Genomic DNA, 22,200 nt, shown 5'->3' with positions numbered 1-22,200 from the left:
TATTATTATCTCAAATGGTACCCTTTGTTTGATAGCCAGCATCATGTAGTGGTTTGAATATTGGCACTGGGCACTGGGAAACCAGGATTCACATCCCTGCTCAGCTGTGGAAACCTATTGGATGACACTGGGCAAGTCATACTCTCTCGGTCTCAGAAGAAGGTAAAGACAAATCCCATGATAGGTTCACCTTAAGGCCACCGTAGGTCTGAAATTATTTGAAGGCACACAACAACAAAACAAATTTCTCTTTCTGGAGGATAATATCTTCCAATGAATACCATGTTAAACATATAGTACAAGTACATTCTCATAAAATGACCAATTTAAAAAAGGAGGAGGAAATCTAAGACTTTTTGGGATATGGTATTCTGCAGAATATAAGACTCCTGCTGGGTCAGATCTGGCATATCCAGAGCAATACCTATTCTACTGTGGGGTTGCCTATGAAAACTCCACAAGCAGAGGAACAGAATGGCACCCTTCTGTTCCTGTCACTTGCAACTGATACATAGAGGCATGCTGCCTCTACTAATGGATGGAGTAGCCACTTTCATAGCCACATGACTAATAGTCACTGATAGCCCCATCCTCTGTGAATTTGTCCCATCTTCCTTTGAAAATGGCCATATTTGGGGCTATTATTAGAATACTGTGGTAGTGAATTCCACAGTGTAACTGTATGTTGGGTGAATTTTTCTCTCAGTACTACATTTTTTGCTGGTACAGTCGGCCCTTCTTATACACGGATTTTTATACATGGATTCAAGCATACACGGTTTGAAAATGTTCCAAGAAAGTATAAATTTCAAATATCAAACCTTGATTTTCCATTTTTTATAAGGGACACCATTTTGCTATGTCATTATATTTAATGGGACTTGAGCATCCATGGATTTTGTTATCCACAGGGGATCTTGGAACCAAACCCCAGCGTATAACAAGGGTCCGCTGTACAGAAAACAATGCTGGATATAACTAATAGGAAGGGATGGGGAATTTCCTTGGTCTGCACTCCTTGGTGGGTCTTTTAACTGGAGAAATCACTACATATGCTATGGCAGGCTAAGCTCATAATGAAACTGTTTATAGCCTCCTTTTGCCATCTCAGTTATACACCTGAATCTGGATCCCTCCCTATTAGTTTACTTACCTTCCTTATCTACCCACTTTCTCAATGCAAGTAACATACGGTATATCTAATTTAAAACAAGAATCCAAATGTAACCAACCGCAGCATAAAATGAAACAGTGCCATTAAAACAACAACTCATAATAGTTTTAAATGTTTTTTTTTCTGAAAAGGGGATGGTTTCTCCCTGAACACGTCTTCAAACTGAACTGAATTCTTACTATTGCTGTGAAACCACCATAAGGCCCTATTTCTCACAGGCTTGCTGGGTCGATCTCAGAGTGAAGAGATACATGCACTAAAGCCTGCCTTCCTGATGGTGCAAAGGGGATTATTCTCTTTAATTAAGAAGGAGCAAAATCTCTTAGGGCTTTCAAATTTCAAACAAGATCCATGAATTAGGATTCAAAGCAGAGGGTAACCAGGGTCCAAAATACACTGCAGAAACAATCCAGTTTGAGGCCACTTTAACTGCCCTGCCTCAATGCTAGGGAATTCTGGGATCTGTAGTTCTGTGAGACATTTAGCCTTCTTTGTCAGAATAAACTACAATTCCCAGGATTCCTTAGCAATGAGCCAGGGCAGTTAAATCAGTTTCAAACTGGATTATTTCTGCAGTGTGTTTTGGACCCAAGACCTTCTAGAATGAAATAAGTGATATTAATTTCTTGTTATTTCATTCTCATATTGAAGATAAAATATTTTCCAAACTTTTCTTCCCCTTGTGTGAGATTATGATAGTTTTTTAAACTTATCTTTCAGTTACTTTTTGCACTTCAGAACTTTGGGGGGAAATTTGCTTTGTAACATTTTTTCCCGGGCTGGAGAAAGATTTTATTTATTTATTATATTCATTTATATCCCACCCTTCTCCCAGGCTGCGACTCAGGGCGGCTAGATGCATTTGTTCACAGTTACGATCCTTACATATTCACTGGTTCAGGGAATGCACAGAGACCATGAAAGCCCTTTAATTCTGATCTATGGGTAACAGCTAGTCTGTTGCCTTGTTGCAACGGGAGCCCTGCTCTTGACTGTTATACTGGAGGTTGTTCATGTAAAGAGGTGAGAATGTCAGTCAGCTGCTTCCTAACTGCTAAAGAAGTAGACCTCTGTCACTCACAGTGGCTCCTGTCCAGTAAATGGGGACGTGGGGAGATCGAGCTGAGAGACACTACTTAGCTGTGTAACCAAGGTGGTTATGTACTAGAATCATGGTCTAGTGGTCAAAATAAAAACTTCTTGGTGCAATTTTTCTTTTACAAATAACTTTTTTTTACCCACCCCCCCCCAGGGCCCAAATGCCAAAAAAATGCTGCCGTGACTGACTATTTCTTGACAGTATGTCTCAATGTAGTGAGATATCATTTCTCATAAAGAATGAGAAATTCTGTGAGTTTTCTTTACATCTCTGTATGAGATTATTGTGCTGCTAGCAATCTGCAGATAATCTCCTTTTATAATCATTGTGGCATATTCTGTACAACTTGCGTTTCCAAACCAAGGGCAAAACCATGTACAGAACGTGAATGTCAGAAATGTGTGGTTTTCATTAATGCTATTTTCAGGACTTACTTCATTTGGAGAACCAGCTGAAAAATGGTCAAGATGCTTTCCTGACCATGCTCTCACTTGGGTATCAAGGAATAGTGGCCAATTGAGAAGAATCTCCAGGTTGTGAATTTACATGTTAGATAGAAGTTTGTTCCATCCAGACAGATAGAACTCTACTTCCTCCTCTTCAAGTTAAGATAATCCGCCATCATATCTGGATTAAGTTTCTGCTGTAGCCAGAGTCTCTGAAGGACATCTGCTAAACTGGTTTGATTGACATGTCCATAATGAAGCATGTAGATTAGTAGTCCCAAGGGGATCAAACTGGGAGACAGGCATCTGGCCTTTAATGCCTTAACAACCTCTATTTATATAATAAGTAATCAGTAATTCAAATGCTAATTATAAAATTAATTGGCAGTCCAGCTGCCTTCTAGTCAAGGCATATCATCATATCAAGGCAAAGTAATATTGCTCAGTGATTAGAAGGATCAAGAAAAAACATTCAGTAAGAACAAGTGATGTTTGAGAAAACTCATGAACAAACCCTTCCATTTGTAGCAAGCTCTGCTCTTTAAGTAATATTTTGTTTTCTGGAGATTCCTGTTTCACATCTACATTAGAAATGTGTTACCATTTCACCATCATCACCAGTTTCATTGTCCCTTTTTTGTCGCATCTGAAAATGTGGAAAATGCATATTACAAGTATTTACAAAGAAGCAAGTACACAGGTAATGTGTGTTCCATAGTAATACTAACTCACAGTTTCTAGTCCTGCTCCAAATCACTGCTGATGTTGATTCTAATTCTAATTTATTTTTATCTTTCTGATTTTTTTTTAAAAAGGAGTTTCATCCCAAGCACATGATAAGTAACTTGTGTTCAAAAGATTTCTTGAGGCAAAACCAATAGTTCCACAGTAAAGTAATTTTACTTATACTTACATACTCACACACTTTAAAGCAGATGTGGGAAATTGATGGTCCTCCAAAGTTGTTGCTGGATTGCAATTTACATCCACTCTAGCCAATATAGTTGGTAAGGAAGGAGTATGGAAACTACAAATTCTGAAAGATCATCCCTGATCTGAGAAGAAATTACACATCTATTTTTGAAGTGGAAGAGGCATCACATGGAGTCTTTCCTCTCAATATTTACATGACAAAAAGATCTTGTGAAAATGCCCCAACATGTTAGGATCATACATAATTGTATAATAGAAAATACTTCTCAATTAAACATGTATTGAATTCTCTTTTCCTTAAAAGCTTTTTAAGTGGGTTCTTTGCTCCTTTTTCTCACTATAGTGAATGAAGCACCCTGTGGAAAACCATTTCTATGAAATTGATTTGGGGGCAGGGAAGAATACTGATTGCATTTTTTTCAGATAGTACATACATCTTCATCTATGAGATGACAACCTGATTCTTAATTACTTTTATAAATAATTTTTTTTAACTAGGCTATGACAAAAAGGCAAATGGCTTTGGAAAAACTCAGTCTCCAGAAAAGCCTACTCTATTTTGAAAGTGTTCATGGAAGACCTGTAAGTATGCCTTGAAAAGATAGGTACATCTCAAGTTACTCATTACATGTAGCTTTCTTCAGCAAACAGTTCCTCAGATTACCCATCAAACCCATGAAAGTCAGTTAACTGTTGTATCAAAACCTCTTCAACCTGATGCCCCTCCGGTGTACGGAACTGTGGTGCCCAACATTCCTTGCCTCTTATGGCCATGTAGTCCAGCACATCTGGATGGTACCATGTTAAGCAAGTCTGTAATGAGTATTTCAAGCAGTCTTCTGCAGTTCATGACGACTTAGCATTCCAGAGAAAAAGGACAAATACAGTAACACCAGGGTTCTTTTGAGAGGTTCCTGGCCCATCCAAACTATGCAATTAAAGCACTATTATTCCAGTTTACCTGTCATGGCAACATCCCATGGAATCTTGGGATTTTCAGTGTAGGAAGGGACATTTAGAGCTGAAGCACTCTAGACACTATAGTGTGAATGGGCCACAAGTATTAGTTGCTCAGCTGACAGAGCTACAGATAGAAACAAAAACACTTCCTTCACCTTCATGTCACCTGTAGATTTACAGCAACCACATGAATTTCATAGAATTTTCTTAGGCGATACTTTCCCCTGAAATACAGCTTACAGCACTGGTATTCGCTGACGGTCTCCCATCCAAGTACTAACCAGGGCTGCTGAGCGTCTAAGAACAGATGGGTTCCGGTGCCTTTAAATCACTAAAAACTCCTAAATTTGTACCCAGATAGCCCAAGTGAAAGATCTGCCCTACAAGAAAGTAAACATTTGAATTAATTTATTATCTATATGCATTCAAGTAAAAATGTTAGGCTGTCACACTCAAATGTGACCAAACCCATAATCCAGAGCATGGTCAGGAAGCACAAGGTACAGCAATGCTGCTCAAAGCTAAGCAGTTCTTGGTCTGATCAGTGCCTTGATGATAGATATTGGTCTAAATGAAATTGCTAATTCCAACTAAAATAAAGCCATTGAATCTGTGGGATTTATTGTTGTGTGCACACACACGCCAACATTTTTGAAGCCCCTAAGGCTGAAGTTGACATCAGAGGAACGGACACAAGTAATTGAAATAAGACATAGTAGATCCCCCTCTTTTTTTCTTTCATTACCTCCTCCAATATCAGTGTATTTTCTTCAAGACAGGGAGAGGTGGGATACACATTATTATTATTATTATTATTATTATTATTATTATTATTATTATTATTATCATCATCATTATTATTATTATTATTATTATTATTATTATTATTATTATTATTGCAACTCAGTGGGAGAACACACACTTTGTAGAACCTCCCAGGTTCAACAATAACAACAAAGCAAGCAGATTTTTTCTAGTTTGATTTGACTTTCTAGCTGTGTGGATTCCAAACATCAGCCCCAGCTGGATGACAGTGATAGGTACAATCCATCACATCTGGAAGACAACAGATTTGGCCTAGATAGATCAATGGTGCGATTCAGTATAAGAGAATATTATGTTTATGTGTTCTTCTCTAAAAGATCTGCTTAGCTCTTCTGATTTTCCCTTTCTAATCTCCTGTTGGTTGTTTTTCTGTTCCCCAGGAGAAAGCCTTTGATATTTCCTTTGTCCCATAGCATAATTCTGTCCCTTAGCCTTTGACCAAGCTTGGTCTCTCCATTGCATTGTCTCTACAATTTCTGCCTTGTATGTACTGTATAGATTTTAAATACTGTAAGGAGGATGGATAATAATAGTTGAGGCTTACCATTTGGGGTGGGGGGCAAACTAGTCTATTTCTAATCTGTCATTTCTGTACCTGTTCACTCATAAATTCATTTCATCCAGTTTTCACACTGAATTGTGATGATTTTTTTAAAAAATGTGAATGGATTTGAATCTCCATGAACAACATCTATATAAATACTTAGTTTCCATTGTATTTTCTCTCAAAATACACTTTAAATATATTTTAAATGATTTAAATATGATATAAACAGATACATTTTGCATGTATTTTGATGAGCTTCTCCCTCTTTTTCGAGCTTAGAATTCTATTTGAACATTCAGCAAAGAATGAGATCTCTATAAACATGTTTCTTTTTTAAATCAGTGATTATTAATGTTGGAACTCACTCCAAACTATTTTAGTAAAGTAACCTATTTTTTGATTATTATTTCATTAATTGGTTGTATTATATTTGCTGTTTGCTGTTTTTTACTACTGTAAACTGCTTTAGTGTGTTCTTTTTAAAATGAAATTTTAAAATATGTTCCCTCCTTTAATAATTTTGGATATGCATATTTGCCTGGAGGAGATGAATTCATCCAGCATCTAAACTTAGCATTTATAATTGAATCCAAACATCGACCCCAGCTGGATGACAGTGATAGGTATGATCCATCACATCTGAAGGACAAGAGATCGAGGAGAAGTGACTGGCCTAAATAGATACTTTGCTGTTTTTCTACATTTTCCAGATGTGATGGCTATCAAAAGGGCCTTAGACCCTTAACCTATCCTTCCTGTTAGAATGCTCTTTCTAGGACTTCACAGCTGGTGCTTGAAGTCTAAGCATTATCACTAGCCCTTTTGTGAAAATTATCTGGCAGCCTTGAGGAGACATTAGCTCAGTCTATTTAGCTATCAGGAACTGGAATCAATCTGCGACTCATCTCAGCCACCAGTTCCACTCATGTGGTTTTAGTGCTGGCATAAGTCTCTTTTTCTTAATATGCTCAAGTAGTAATAAATCTTGGTGTCAGATTCAAGTATGTCCTAGGAGAGGAGAATGTGTCCCTGGAATAGCTAAATTTTGATAATCTGGATAGTGGTTCATAGAATCATAGAGTTGGAAGAGATCACAAGGGCCGTTCAGTCTAACCCCCTGCCATGCAGGAAATCTCAATCAAAGCATCCCCGACAGATGTCCATCCAGCCTCTGTTTAAAGACCTCCAAGGAAGGAGACTCCATTACACTCCGAGGGAGTTTGTTCCACTGTTGAACAGCCCTTATTGTCAGGAAGTTCTTCCTAATGTTGAGGTGGAATCATTTTTCATGAAGCTTGCATCCATTGTTCCGGGTCCTAGTCTCTGGAGCAGCAGAAAACAAGTTCGCTCCCTCCTCAATATGACATCCCTTCAATTATATCACCTCTTAACCTTCTTTTCTTCAGGCTAAACATCCCTAAGTTGTTCCTCATAGGGCATGGTTTCCAGACCCTTCACCATTTTAGTCATCCTCCTTTGGACATTCACTGGGTAACTAACCCAAATGTTCACTGCTGCAGTTGAATCACTGGAGATGATAAGTCTTGCAGTGATTGTAGAGAAAGTGCTTAATGATGATAGGGCTCCATGCACATTGGCAGGAGCCCTGTCCCCATCTTCTCCAACTGCTAAGGAAGAGTAGGGTTCCTGTAAATCTGACTAATTGCAGGCCAACTTAATTGCTTTAAATCCAGATAGAAAAGCAACAGCATAAAATGTAAAAGAAAATGTGAGTTACATTTTGTACTTTCCACATGACTAATTCTTCTATGGAAAATTAAAGAAAAACACAGATTGGGACAAATTGCTCATCTTCATGGCACAGTATCATGTTCTGTACCAAAGGAGATTTGTCCTAATTTGTACATTCTTTCGAATTTCTTCATTAGAAGTGGTAGCCTGGAGAATATAAAATGTCACTTCCATTTTTTGTTTGGTGCTACATGTAGTTGTTTTTTTCCTACAGGAGTTTAAATGCCATCAACTACATTTCCTTGTTGTTGTCAGCTAATTTTAATGATGTGCCACTTTTGAATGCAGACTTGTATTACCGGTAGATGTCTAATTTCTCCAGAGTCAAAGTTGTCTTACTGCTTCTTTTCAGATAAACAAGGAAGACAAGAGTTTGATGAGGCCTCTTTATGAAAGATATCGAATTATCAAGCAGCTTCTGTCCACACCGTCTTTGATTACAACCATTGTAAGTCTAAAAGTAGAACATGTAAATGAAGATGCCTGAACTTTTGCCACTCTGGCCTAGTCTAAGGCCCTTTCTCACAAAGAGCATGTCTACTGGGGATTTGTCCTATAAATTTATTGAAAGAATAGCACAATGAAGGAATTGTACCCCACTGTTCATAAGAATGGAATAAAAGGAAAGTTAGAAAGCTGATTGCATAGTTGATTCAAGATTCACCTTGGCTTCTGATACTGACACATTTAAAAATCATGTTTTATGGTCTGAATTAACAGTGTAGATTGATAATACAAGTGGCACCATATTTATATCCTATTATCAGTAGAGATGAAAGCAATAGTACATGTTAAGACTGTAGAAAAAGCACCATCAACTGTGGAATGTGTATACGTCTATGTTTAAGCACCAGTAAATACCCCTGAGAAATCAATTTAGTATATGCACACATTTGTATGCTTGTACATTTAATCCATAACACCAGTTTTAACAATCCTGATGGGCAGTTATGAATGTGTCACCTAGAGTTATACACTTGGGGCTGGTTTGTTTGTTTGTTTTATTTATATGCCGCTATTCCAAAGATCATAGCGGTGAACAGCAAGTAAGCTAATTAGCAAGTAAGCTAATTTTCCCCCAACAGTCTGGGTACTCATTTTAGCGACCTCAGAAGGATGCAAGCCTGAGTCGAGCTTGGGCCCTTTTGCTGGTCTTGAACTCACAACCTTGTAGTTTTGAGTGAATGGCTGCAGTACAGGCATTTAACCACTGCGCCACCAGGGCAGTTTGTATTCATGATCCCTACGAAGCCCCTAGTTTAGGGAATATAGTGTTGTTGTTCTTAACTGCCCTTGAGTCGGCCCTGACACATGACGACCCTGTGAAAGAGACAGCTCCCCATCCTCCACTGCTCAAGTCCTGTAGATGTAGGCCCATGACCTCCCTAATTCAGTCTAGCCATCTGGTATGCCATCTTTCTCTCTTTCTATTGCTCTCCAATTTTCCAAGCATTCATAGCTTTTCAAGGGAGTCATGCCTTCTCATGATGTGGCCAATTACAATAGCTTCAGTTTCATCATCTTGGCTTCCAATGAGAATTCAGGCGTGATCTGTTCAAGGACCCATTTGTTGGCTTTTTTGGCTGTCCACTGTATCCTCAGCACTCTTCTCCAGCACCACATCTCAAATGAGTTGACTTTTTTCCTATCCACTTTTCACTGTCCAGCTTTCACATCCATACATGGTGATAGAGAATACTATGGCTTGGACAATTCTGACTTTAGTACTTAATTGTATATCTTTACTCTTTAGGACCTTATTCTTTCATAGCTGCTCTTATTATCCGTCGTGCAGGGGTACATGCATCCCTATGTACCTAGGGGTACATGGGGACCTATGGGTGCATAGAGACTTTGGAAGCCCCCCAAATCTCACTCACCAGGCAGCAGCTGTCGCAATCGATGGCGGTCTGTTCCCCGTTGATTGGGAAGCAATTAGCTGACAGTCCCACCCCTCCTTTCATGAGCAATCTCCAGCATGACAGGAAATTGTAACAAGGCTCTTGCTTTGTCCTTCATCCCAGAGCTCACTCACAGGAGTCTTTAGTTGCTTCTCAATTTCATAGAACAGACCTCTTTTTGATTGCTGTAGCTGCTGCTACCTGGCAAGTAAATATGGAGTATATGCTTTATATCCTGTTATCAGTAAATATGTTTTGTGTTATAACTCCCATAGTTCCTTGACTATTTGTCATGCTGCATGGACTGATGGGAATTTGAGTATTGAAGGCCACAGGTTTCCCAGGTCATATGTACGGGCCAGCATTCTTTGGAAGAAAATTGCATTGGTCAATAGGACTTGTGTCAAAGGGCTGGTACAGACAGCCCTTTAAGATGCCTTCATCATGTGCTAGGGTTGCCTCAGGGCAGTGCCTCCAGATGCCCCTCAACCCTAGCACGTATCAAAATGGTGTTGCCCTGTACACATGAGTGCCGCCATTGTTACGCAAGCGCCGTGTGGTATTTGCACGGTGCCACACAGCACCGCAGCAGTGGTAATTTGTTTTGCCACAGTCGTGGCATAAAAAGAACCCACATTTTTACTCCGCAGGGAAGCCGCATGGTTAGGTGGCTGTGGCTTCCCTGCGGAGAGAAAACAGGTACCAGCAAGGTGCCGTTTTTAGGTGCTCTGTACCGTGCCAAAGTTAGCTCATTACAGTCGATGCTGTGGCCAAAAGCATGCATTACATATAGCTTGCACTCAGATAAGTTACACTGATAATGCACTAATACACAGAAAGGAAACAATGGTGTTTATCAGACGAGCTCTTAAAGAGGTACTATTCCAGTGTGACTCCTCTAGCTGCCTCCTGTTGCATGCTGGGATTGGCAGTTTTAAGGAGGGGTATTTAGAATTCTCAGGCAGAGAAGTTCAGCTCCTTAAAACTGCCAATCCCAGCATGCAACAGGAGGCTGCTAGAGGAGTCACACTGGAATAGTAGCTCTTTAAGAGCATAGTGTGATAAACATCATTGATTCAGAGCAGGACTTTCTGAAAGAAGGGGGAAGGCAATAATTGTGGCCACTTGCAGGTAAGAAGAGAAAGAAAATTCAGTTATTTGCAATGAAGTAAATGTATGGATGTCAGTGTGTCTCTGCTGGTTTAGTTAATAGGCTGCTTTAATACAAAACATCAGGGATAGGCATTTGAACCTACTTCTCTGTGGTAGAGGTAAGCATTTCAACCTACTTCTTTATGTCTCTTGATCACGTTTGGATGCTGTTAATGACAGAAAGAGAACAGAATACATTATCAGGAAGATACTTGTTAGGAGTTATTTGCCACAATACTTACCGTACTAAATTCTAGTTTAAATCCTTAAGTGTGGACCTGCAGCTTAGGCCCTGAGAGTCCTATAACATGCATTAAAAAACAACAACCCAACAACAACAGACAGATACATTAAGCTTCAGTTTGCTCATGTACCTCCTAGCCTCTGGAAGTTTCTCAGTGCAGATCTAATTTGTTATGTTCTCTTCTCCAATAATTTTCAAAGATATGCATGAAGGGAGTTAATCAAATCACCCTCATTCCATGTTCCAAGCAGGAGGAGGAAGATTCTGATGATGATCACTCCCAGAGCAGCTACAAATTATCTTCTGCTATGTCCCTCAATCTGCCCACTGATGAACACCTATGCCATTCAGATGAGGAACACGAACCCTCCTTCGTTTCACCCTTGGATGAAAAGAAACAAGTCAAGCAGCCTGTTATCTCAATGTCCAACTTGCACGAGGCCACAATGTGAGTGCTAAATTTTGGTTTATTTAATTTTTTTTAAAATAGCATGCGCATGGCTCCAGAGAGATTTAAAAGACTGATGTCAGACAAGGTGCAGGGTTGTGCAGAACAAGCAATAGAAATCAATTAATTTTTCTGTTGCATCAAGAGCTTGGAAAAATTCCTGGCTAGAAAATGCTGGCTGGGGAATTTGGGGAACTGTAGTAACTTTCCCAAGCTCTATATGTATTCGCACATCATTGCAATTTGAAGTGATCCTGAGCTACCTGTAACCAGTACAAGTCTGTGTATCAATTGTACTTACCATGCAACAGTGAAGATAGCACTGCTATATGAATGTAAATGCCTATGTGCTGTGTTTTCTGCTGGGTTGGAGTGGAATTAGCAAAATATAATCATATGCATGTGAGAAAGCATCCTGAACAACCCTTACTTCAGCATGAGCCCCAGGAGATAATACTTGGTGACCTCCAGATTTTCCACCTGACTATCAATTTCATTAAGTATTTTTCAGACCAACAGTCTCTAGATACCTGTTCTAACTTTGCAGGCCTGTGTTGCTGGAACATCTCCGAGAAACAAGAGCTGACAAGAAAAGGCTAAGGAAAGTGTTACGGGAATTTGAAGAACAATTCTTTAAACAAACAGGAAGGTAAGACAATTGTATGCATGTATGCATGTATCTCGGTGCTTCTTTTATGTTGCTGCTGACTGGTGTCGTCACAGGCTCCCTCCCTCCAAAACAGGTATCTTATTGCAGGATATTTATTTGGTGAGGCATGGCTTCTCAGTCCAGAAGTGCATCTACACTGTAGAAATAATGCAGTCTGACACCACTTTAACTGTCATGGCACCATCCTAAGAAGCCTCAGATTCGTAGTTTTGTGGCACACTAGTAGTCTTTGGCAGAGAAGGCTAAATACCTTGTAAAGTTACAAATCCCAGAATTCCATAGGATGGAGTTACAGCACTTGAAGTGGTGTTAACCCACATTATTTCTACAGTACAGTGGTACCCCGGGATACGAATTACCCAGGTTACGAATTTTTCGGGTTACGAAAAAATCCCATAGGGATTTATTGTTTCGGCTTACGAAGGTTTCTTCGGGTTACGAAAAAACCTCGGCGCTATTTTCCGCCACCGGAGGGCAGCAGAGAGCTATTTTTCCATTAGCGCCTATGGCAATTCGGCTTACGAAGGTTTTTCGGGTTACGAAATTAGCCGCGGAACGAATTAATTTCGTAACCCGAGGTACCACTGTATATATACATCCTAAGTAGTTGTCAGCCTTATGATAACAGAGGTCTCCCCCTCCCCGCCCACACTGTTACAGTTATAGGCATAATTCACAGTTACATCCTAAAGAGATGTACTGCTGAAACCTGTAAAGACTCAGGGGATCTGCCCACGGAGGACCCACTTACCCAAGAAGTAGACAAAATCTAGCCTATGTGTTGCACGTAACTACCTTCCTCAGGGGTTGCAGTGCTTGCTCCTATTTTTGGATATTAAAAAAAATTAAACACTTTGAACTTACCCTTCCCGGACCCTCTAGGAGCCATGATGTGCAATTTTGCCACATACCAGGAAGCCTTCAGCCTGTCTTATGCTGAGTGAAGACCAATGTCCCCAGCTGAAAATGATTTGGATTCACTTCCTGGTTGGCAAAAACGTCTGTCTTTGGCTCAGACCAGAAAGCTCTCAAAATGAGGCAGAATTTTTCCTCCCTGCACAATTCTTAGGGGATGCTGGCTGTGTATGGAAGGAACTGTGACCCTCCCAGATTCAACTGATGGGCATGCTTGGCCCCTGAATCTTTGGTAGTTGCCTACCTGCTATGTATCTGTGAATCCAGAGCAGTAAATAATGGTATGTGCCTGTGATGGACATCCTCCATGCCATGGGTGGGGTGGGGTGAGGAAGCTTTGGACTGCACACATTTCTAAGTCTTTCAGTTTTTATCACATTACATTTGGATTTTACATCATGGGACTTAAAGTGTGCCATGACACATACTTTTGAGGTTCTAATTATTTTGTGTGCACATTTGAGTACCATTTGTATGTGAGGGTTGCTTTTATGATCTGTTCAAAAGCCTACAAACAGGAACACACTGTTTATATAGGTATTCTGACCACAGAACAGATCAATACGGCTGTTAATGGGCAAGGTCACCAGTACCATATTTCTTTTTTTCTTTTAAAGAAAAAACAAAAACAGAGAACTGACATGCATAGCCACAGCATGAGTTGCCACATTGTTTCTGCTCACTCGTGCCCCTACAGCCACCCACCCTTTTTCATCCCTCCAGAAGAAGAAATCAGCCTGGGGAAACAAAAAGCACTGGCAGATGGCAGAGGGCCACTCAGGCCTCCCCACCAGAAGTGAGGCCCTGGGTTGGGGCCTCCACAGACAATTTTCCTTCAGTTCATCAATTTCTAGCAGTGCAGAGAATGAGACATTGAAAATCTTTCACACAAAAAACTCTTATATTTGCTTTCTTCACATTGCCTTGGTCATTTCTATGATTCTATGATTCTGCCTATCCCTTTTCTTTGGACACCTAAACATTGGGTGAAGTCTATACACTACCTTGCTACATAACCATGTTAGTTATGTAGCTACAGAATGAATCCTCGTCCTACCCCCTAGCAATTCCATTCAGCAGCTGCTGTGATGGATATGGAGGTGTTCCCCTGTTGCTCAAGAAGTCATTGACTAGAATCATAGACTTATAGAGTTGCACGAGACCGAAAGGGATATCCAGTCCAACCTCCTGCTATGCAAGAATACACAGTTAATGCCCTCCTAACAGATGACCATCCAGCCTCTGTTTAAAAAACCCCAAAGAGGATTCCACCATTTTCCAAGACAGTATATTCCATTATTGAACAGCTCTTACTGTCAGGACGTTTCTCCTAATGTTCAGGTGAAGTCTCTTTATAGTTTGAACCCATTGCTCAGAGTCATAATCTCTGGAGCAGCAGAAAATAAACTTGCTCCATCTCCAACATGACATCACTTCAAGTATTTAAATATGGCTATCATGTCATCCCTCAACCTTCTTTTCTCTAGCCTAAACATACTCAGCTCCCTGAGCCACTCCTTATAAGGCATGCTTTCCAGACCCATCACCATTTTGGTTGCCCTCCTCTGGACACGCTCCAGCTTGCCCTCATCCTTCTTGAGAGGTCACTTTGTCTAGCCCACATTTTTACAAACTTTTTTTGCAAGGATTAATATGGCATGATGTGTTTTTGAGAAATCCATTACTTTTAATAACCACAGCATTCATTTCTAATTGCTTACAAATTGTCTGTTTAATGATCTGCTCTAGAATTTTTCCTGGTATTGATGCCAGACTGACTGGGCAGTAATTATTTGAGTCCTCTTTTTTTTCACTTTTTAGCAGAGGGGGACAATATTTGCTCTCCTCCAGTTTGCTGGGACCTCTCCTGTTCCCCAGAAATTCTCAAAGATTATTGATGGTGGTTCTGAGATTACTTTTACTAGTTCTTTTTAATACTCTTGGATGTAGTTCATCTGGCCCTGGAGACTTGAATTCATTTACAGCAGCTAGATATTCCTGTACTAGTTCATCTATTCTGTGCTGAATTTCCCCTACTGCATCATCTGCTCCATCTTCCCCAGCTTGAGCAATGTTCTCCTTTTCAGAGAAGACCAAGGCAAAGAAGTTGTTGAGTAGTTCTGCCTTTTCTCTGTTTCATGTTAGCATTTTGCCATATTCTCCATGCAGTAGCCCTACCATTTCCTTGTTTTTCCTTTTGTTACAGACATATCCAAAAAAAAGCCCTTTTTATTGTTTTTAATCTCTCTACCAAGCCTGGGCTCGTTTTGTGATTTAGGTTTTCTGACTGGCTATTTGCTTGAATTTCTCTTTGGTGAGTCTCCCCACCCCCTTATTTTTTTGTACATGTCCCTTTTGAGTCTTAGCTCAGTTGAAAATTATTTAAACATCCATCCTGGTTTCTTTAGGCACCTCCCATTTTTCTTCCTCACTGGAACTGTTTGAAATTGTGCCTTCAATATCTCAATTGTTGAGACATTGCATGAGTAATTCTTATTGTAACAGACTGAAATAGGGCCCTTGTTGCAATCCCCACTCACAGCGGAGATCGCTTGCATGAGGTGTGTGTGAGAGACAATATCAGTGAGCTGTTTCCTGAACAACTGAAGAACATACTTCCATCAATTGTACCAGCTACTGACCAGTAGGTGGGAATTACCAGACTTTCATAGCTCCTATGTATCCCTGAGGTCTAGCTCCACTGCCATATTGTATTTTTGTTATCTCTGGGAATCTACAACTGTAGGAAGAAACAAAGAACGAACACAACAAAAATGGCATTTGTCCCAAAACAATGTTTTTTTTTTTTTGCAAATCCTTCCTATTTTGTCATTTAAGCACCAGTGTTCATTTTGCAGGAGTCCTCAAAAGGAAGATCGTATCCCTATGTCAGAAGAGTATTTGGAATACAAGCACATCAAAGCCAAGCTCCGGCTGCTGGAGGTTCTTATTAGCAAGCATGATGTCTCAAAAACCATCTAAAATGCCAGCGGCCTGCAATAGTCAAACTCCCTGGTGTGGAAGAAGATGAGAATTACACAGGGATGGTTCTTTCTGCACAATGGTTTGTCACCTTGAAATTATGATGCACTTTATTAATGCTGCGCTACTGCAGATGAGCGCATGCAACATGGGGTGGTGAGCAGGTGTGAAAATTCAGGAGGAAGGAATGACTTAATAGGAAACTGGTTCTTCCTTGTGAATCATGTCCTATTTCTGGATCTGGCATTCATTTTGACAGGTTTCCCCAATTAGCCAAAAGAAGGTAGCTCCAGGCACATACAGCAAGTTGGGTTGGTGGAGGAAAGGTCATGTATTTCCCTGCAAAGCTCTGCTGGAATTTATTTTTAGGCAGATGATGTTACTTTGGCAACCATACTTAAAATATAGGGTGGACTGTATATTCCTCCTCCATTTCTATGACCAATGCTACCCAAGGGGAAACTAAAGGTGCGCACTAGTAGGAGATTTTGAAGGCCTAAATACTATTGTTAGACATAACTAAAGTAGAATCATTGAATCAGTTATATTTACCTATCTGTTGACTCGCCATTTAACAATTGTTTCAGTGGGTATACTTTAGCTGATGCTAACTAACAGGATTCTGGCCAAAGTGTCTAAGATATCTTTAAGTCCTGAAGGTTATTTCCCATTGTAAATAAGGAATCTTTTGGGTGATTGCCCTAAACTTACTCAGTTGATATTATGAAATGTCTTGCACTATCTTGTTTATGTATTGTTCTTTTTTTGGAAAAAAAACCCCTGTGATATTTCAGTAGTGTAGTTTGGAAGGCTTTCATGCCTCATAAAGAACACATTGGATTCCCCGGCAGCTCTAGAATACAACTCAGTGGTGGGGATGATACACAGTCAGTGTTTCCTTTTGTCCATTTGGCCTGCTGGGCTGGGCACCACTCTGTGAAAGGTTATACCACCGGTTCCCAACCTGTGCTCCGAGGAGCCTAGGGCTCCAGGTGCATTTCCCAGGTGCTCTGCAGCCACTCCAGGAAAATGAAAGAAAAACTGAATGAAATTTAAAGAATAAGAAACAAAAAGTAACACTACTCCTAAACACCATTAACTTGTAAGACATAGAGTAGGCCTCTTAGGGGCTCCACTATAGAAATAGATTCTTAAAAAGGGCTCCATGAGTCAAAAAGGTTGGGAACCCCTGGGTTATACCAAAGCTGTATTGCTGTATTCTGGTTGGAAACAGGGACAACAACAACAAACTCCTGCAGGGAAAAAAAACTTGATCAGCAACCCCAAGGAACCTGAATAGCTGTCATGGGTAATTTATTAAGCACTGGAGGACTCTGTACGCAAACATAGCCCTCATTAATGTCAATGAGTTGATCTGATGATGCTCACTCACCTTTCTCCAAAGATGAAATGCATCTGTACCTGTGCGAGAGGCACACTGTCTTGAGAGCTTATAGTGCATCCAGGATGCACATTATTAATTCATCTTACACAGGGGAGGCCTTGATTCTCTGTTCATTAACAAACACAGAGAAACAATCTAAATTTTCTAGTCTGGTGAAGATTCATTCTCTCACTTGAGATGTATGGCACACCTGCTAGGATATCAGAACCTGGGCAGAAGTTAGGAAACGGATATATTTATTTATTTATATACTCACCGCAGGACACATCAATTGGGAACCTTTAGACTGCCATACATTTTAGACTATAGCCTCCACACTCATACTTCACTGCCCTTGCTGGCTGGGGCTTCTGGGAAGTAAAGTCCAAAATATCTGAGGGAGAAAGTTCTCCCACCCATACTTTTCTTGCAATATAGATTCTTCCAGCAGCTCACATTTAACAATACAAAACAAATGACACAGTTAAACAATAATTAAAACATGTATTTTAAGCTGAAAGTCCTAGACACTAAGACATAAATTATTGAAATGGTTGGGGTGAACTAAAAGATTTTCACCTGGTATTGAAAGGGATGCTGCTGCATGAAGCTCTCTTGCAAGGCTATCCCATGACTGCATGCCACTACTGAAAAGGCCCTCCTCTTACCATACTTAGATTAATTTATTTGGCTTGGATACTTGAAGCAGAGCTTTTGAATCAGATCTTAACATTTGTTTAGTTGTCTGTATAGGAAGGCATTTTTTTCAAATTTGTCCTCTGACCGGCTGGAGCCAAATAATTTTGAATCAATTCATTTGTGAATGTGAACCACGAGTGGGTTATTTTGATGCCAGAAAACGCCAGAAAAGGCGATCAAGGCAAATGTAGTGGGAACCACACTCCAATGTTGAATCGATCCATCGATTCGGATCACACACCGATTTATCTGTAAATGGTAATGAGGCCGAACTCCCCCCAACCCCTGGCAGTCCCCAAGTACATAGCAAGAATCGAAATGGGAGGTTACCATAACATGGGCATGCACAGCCAAGTTAGCTTCTTGAGAGTCAAGATTTCTTTTTGGGGTAAGGAAGGATGGTTCCAATTGAAGCAGCACCCTGGCCTGTGAGAAGTTACACAGGCTAGACAGTCTACAAGATATAGCCAGTTGCAACATGTTTCAGCTGTAGTTATGGTGGTCAGGAATACTGTTTTTCATTATGCAGGAAATATGATACTGGCAATAATATTTCAAAGGAAAACATGTCTAAGAATCTTAAAGTCCAAGTATACCTTCCACTTTGGTGGTATGTGTTTCTCCCTTTCTGTCTCCCTAAAGTAGCTTAAGAAGCTATTCACATAGGAACGGCGATTTTATGGGTTTGAGGCAGATGGCTGTTTAATCTGAGTGATGGGCATCTGTAAACAGGTCTCATGTTTATGGCTGTGTGGAAAATTTCAAGAACTTAACGAGAGCTCTGTTGGAGCAAACCAAAGACTTGTCTAGTCCACCAGCTTGTTTTTTACAGTGAACAACCAGATAACCATGAGAAACTCACAAGGCGGCCATGTGCCAGAAGATATTACTCATTGTCTGCCTGTAATCAGAGCTTTCTCTCTATGTTTATTTGTGTGTGTGTGTGTGTGTGTGTGTGTTGTAGATCCATGTAAGAAACAACAGAACCCCCTAGCCCAACAACATGATGATGTTCAATACACAATTCAGTTGCTGAGAATTTCATCTCTTTCCTTCCCTCTTTTTTTTTGAAGGTGTGAGTCTGTTAGAAAGAAAGGAAGCTCTTACAGATATGTTTGTGAAAGCATGTGGTCAATGCTCAGAAAATATCAGAAGGTAAACTTGTTGCTGAATAAGAATCACACTAATTGCTGCGTTGTGCTCAAGTATGAGAAATTCTGAATACATATTTAATTTTCATCATGTATCTAAATTGTAGAAGTCAGGTTCTGAGTTATCCTGTTGCAGAATTATGGTTACCATGCTCCAAAACCTTTTTGATATAGAGGTCTACACAGTGCAGCCTGCTTCTCCTGTCCAACAGAGGCTATCAAATGTTAATAGCAATCAGTCCCTCTGTAGACCCAGAGCAGTGAGAGTTCAAAAGGCAGGCTTCTCCCTGCAGTACAGGGACTGTATGATATTCAGATGCCTCTGGAGAGCCTTTCCTGCTGGAACTACTCTCCAAAGAAGAGGGAATTCTACGTAAATCTTATGTATTTTTATTGGCAGGATGCCATCCAGATTTGTAAGCAAACTGTACAGATGAGAGCAACTGTTTTAAGATGCTAATGTGCCATTTTGGAGTACAAACTGAAACACAGTGGGGCTTGCTTTTGTTTATCAACTTGGATCTTTAGACCCGTGCCTTATGATCTGTTCCACAACTGGTGCGTACAACTGCTGTGTTTTTTTAAAGAACTGTACTTAAGAACTATTTATAATAAACAACTGCAAAACAATTTAAAGTAATGGCATAAATTATAAAGTAACAGAACACAAAGCCAAAATAACCCATTAGGCTATTTTAAAATAATTTCAGCTGTGCTTATTAATTTTATATCTTCCAGAACCAAATGGCTGGTTAACAATGATCAATTTAGGTCTGATGGATAATTGTATTTTTGATGTAAAGACTGAAAAGATACCTGGATTTTAGGAAGTACAGAGAGAGGTACATTGTCCCATTGACAACCAACTGCTTTTTCTCCTGCTGCTTATAATACCTCATAGCAAAGGAACTGGCCAAATTATTATTCCAAATTTGTGTTCTGAGTGTTGAAAAGTGCAGTAACAGGGAGTTCCCATATGAAGAATTTAAATCGCCACACAAAGCAGGGCTGATCTCTGTGTTGCCCCTCCATCTAATTTTCTGAATTGTCATGAAAGCTCAGTCAAAACTACACATTCCTCCATTCATAATTTGTGTTTAGCACTCATGAACCTATGTTTTACTCCACTGTTCTTTTCACTCCCATTGTCCTTCCCTTCTCGCTTTTGCTTCATTTGCCCACACTGCTATTTAATCCTATTGGCTGTCACCACCCACATGCTTTTCTTGGCGATGTCATAATGCTGCATCTGCTGTGATGGCACAATAGAGTCACTTGAGCCACCACAGCCAACAAAATCAAATGGCAAGGGAGCAGTGGAAGAAAAAAGCACAGAGCCTGCCAGAAACAATAGGCTACTTTCACAATAGAGGAACAAGAAGGTGAAGGTATTAGTTATTTGCTCAGCTTTCAAAGCAAATATTTTAATTTTCTCTAATAGTATTTGGCATAGCCTTCATTTTACGTTGATATTTCCTCCCCATACAAGTTTGTCTTACAAATAAAAACTGACCTTAAATGGATAGGCACTTCATATGCTCAGAAGTGATGCCAGAATGGATTTAGGACACAGGTATGGTGATCCATGTATTTTGTAAATAATCTTGTAAGTCCATTTTTCTTTTGTGTTTTTTTTTTTTTTTTTAGCAAAGTCACATTGTATGGTAAATGGTATTTTGGTTCACAGTACTGCTGTGTGTGGATCCCCCACATAAGGGGAGGGCCTACTGTATATATATATGGGGAATATTATTGGGGACATTGGGATCACTCCGTGAAGCATTCCTAAGAGTTTCTGCCACTATTAATTGCTCCAGCAGACACAACTGCAAGTTACATATATGCTACTCTTGTAATTCATGCTTGACCAGCATACACAAGCTTGCTGTTTCCCTTCAGATGTGCCCCAAAATGCTCTTCTCAGACGCTGACAAAAAAAGGGGTTTTCTAAAAAAGGAGTGGGCAAAGTGCACTGCACAGTCTCCATGATGCCTCCCAGGGTCCTTTTGGAGCCCCTAGGGCCCACACAAGGTAAAAGAGAGAGAGAGAGAGAGAGGATTTTGTTTGCTTGCTTGTTTTTTCCTCAGATGCTCTCTGGGGAACTTAGGAGCTATTTTAGGCTCAGGGAGGTCTTTTTAAAAACTGGGAGTAAACTGTCACTTTATGCCCCCCCCCCCCCCAAAAAAAGCATACCCCGTCCCCAAAGGGGACCGGGGGGGCTGAAAAACACAGCAAAATCTCCCCACATCATCTAGAGAACATTTGGGGACTTTAAAGATTTTAGCAGGGATATATAATGGGATGATGGCCCACCAAGGCCTCATCGGGGGCCAATGTAGTCTTTATCGCCCACAGGTGTCCATCTCTGTTCTAAAAAGAGAGTTTAAAATCCACAGACCTGCAGGGGGAGGGGAACTACATTTTCATGCCAGGATCTTGGATGGGTCAGGTGTGCTGAACTTTCACATCTTTAGTACAGATGGCGATTGTGCCTCTCCTGTTCAGGTTATTGTTGGTCCAACTGGGCCAACACAACAAATAGGAGTGGTATGTCAGTGGTGACACCAACCACTGGCATGCTGACATCTCTTCCTAGTTAACTGCGAAATCTGATACTTGGATTCCCAGATTTCCTTGGATGGCACTGCCCAGAATCTCTAACTGATGGTCATGCTGGCTGAAATTCTCTGACAGCTCCCCGAATTCAGGTCTTGTAAGTCTAGGAGTTGTCATCCAAGAACATCTTAGGGACTCAAGCACTGGAATTACTATCTTAGTTATAATTCTCATTGCAATTCTGTGTTGACAGTCTGGAAACCTTCTGGCACAGATGTGTAAAAATTCTGTAGGATGTTTTAGAAGCCAGGAAAAGGGTATGCATGATTTGAGTCCTTAATTTCAAGAGCTAAGAAATCAGC

The 22,200-nt window shown here is 40.3% G+C and overlaps 1 protein-coding gene across 10 annotated transcripts in view; it reads left to right on the top strand.

Moving 5' to 3' along the window:
* FAM13C (family with sequence similarity 13 member C) overlaps positions 1 to 21,458 on the top strand; it is a 96,198-nt gene extending 74,740 nt beyond the window's left edge. For 4 of the 10 annotated variants that reach the window (XM_042458046.1, XM_042458047.1, XM_042458043.1 and 1 more), the window contains 5 exons: positions 4,151 to 4,234; positions 8,089 to 8,184; positions 11,282 to 11,481; positions 12,029 to 12,130; positions 15,925 to 16,717. In XM_042458046.1, the coding sequence (XP_042313980.1) occupies positions 4,151 to 4,234; positions 8,089 to 8,184; positions 11,282 to 11,481; positions 12,029 to 12,130; positions 15,925 to 16,048 (606 nt within the window). In that variant the 3' untranslated portion in view covers positions 16,049 to 16,717. Of the gene's footprint in view, positions 1 to 4,150; positions 4,235 to 8,088; positions 8,185 to 11,281; positions 11,482 to 12,028; positions 12,135 to 15,924; positions 16,718 to 19,204 lie in introns of those variants that run through there. The other 6 variants (XM_042458050.1, XM_042458048.1, XR_006102928.1 and 3 more) reach the window with 5 other exon arrangements.
* Positions 21,459 to 22,200: the final 742 nt, after the last annotated feature.

Source organism: Sceloporus undulatus, chromosome 3 (assembly GCF_019175285.1).
Source record: "Sceloporus undulatus isolate JIND9_A2432 ecotype Alabama chromosome 3, SceUnd_v1.1, whole genome shotgun sequence".
Lineage (NCBI taxonomy): Eukaryota > Metazoa > Chordata > Lepidosauria > Squamata > Phrynosomatidae > Sceloporus > Sceloporus undulatus.
The sequence above is the reverse complement of the archived record's forward strand: the minus strand, read 5'-3'. Positions and strand labels throughout refer to the sequence as shown.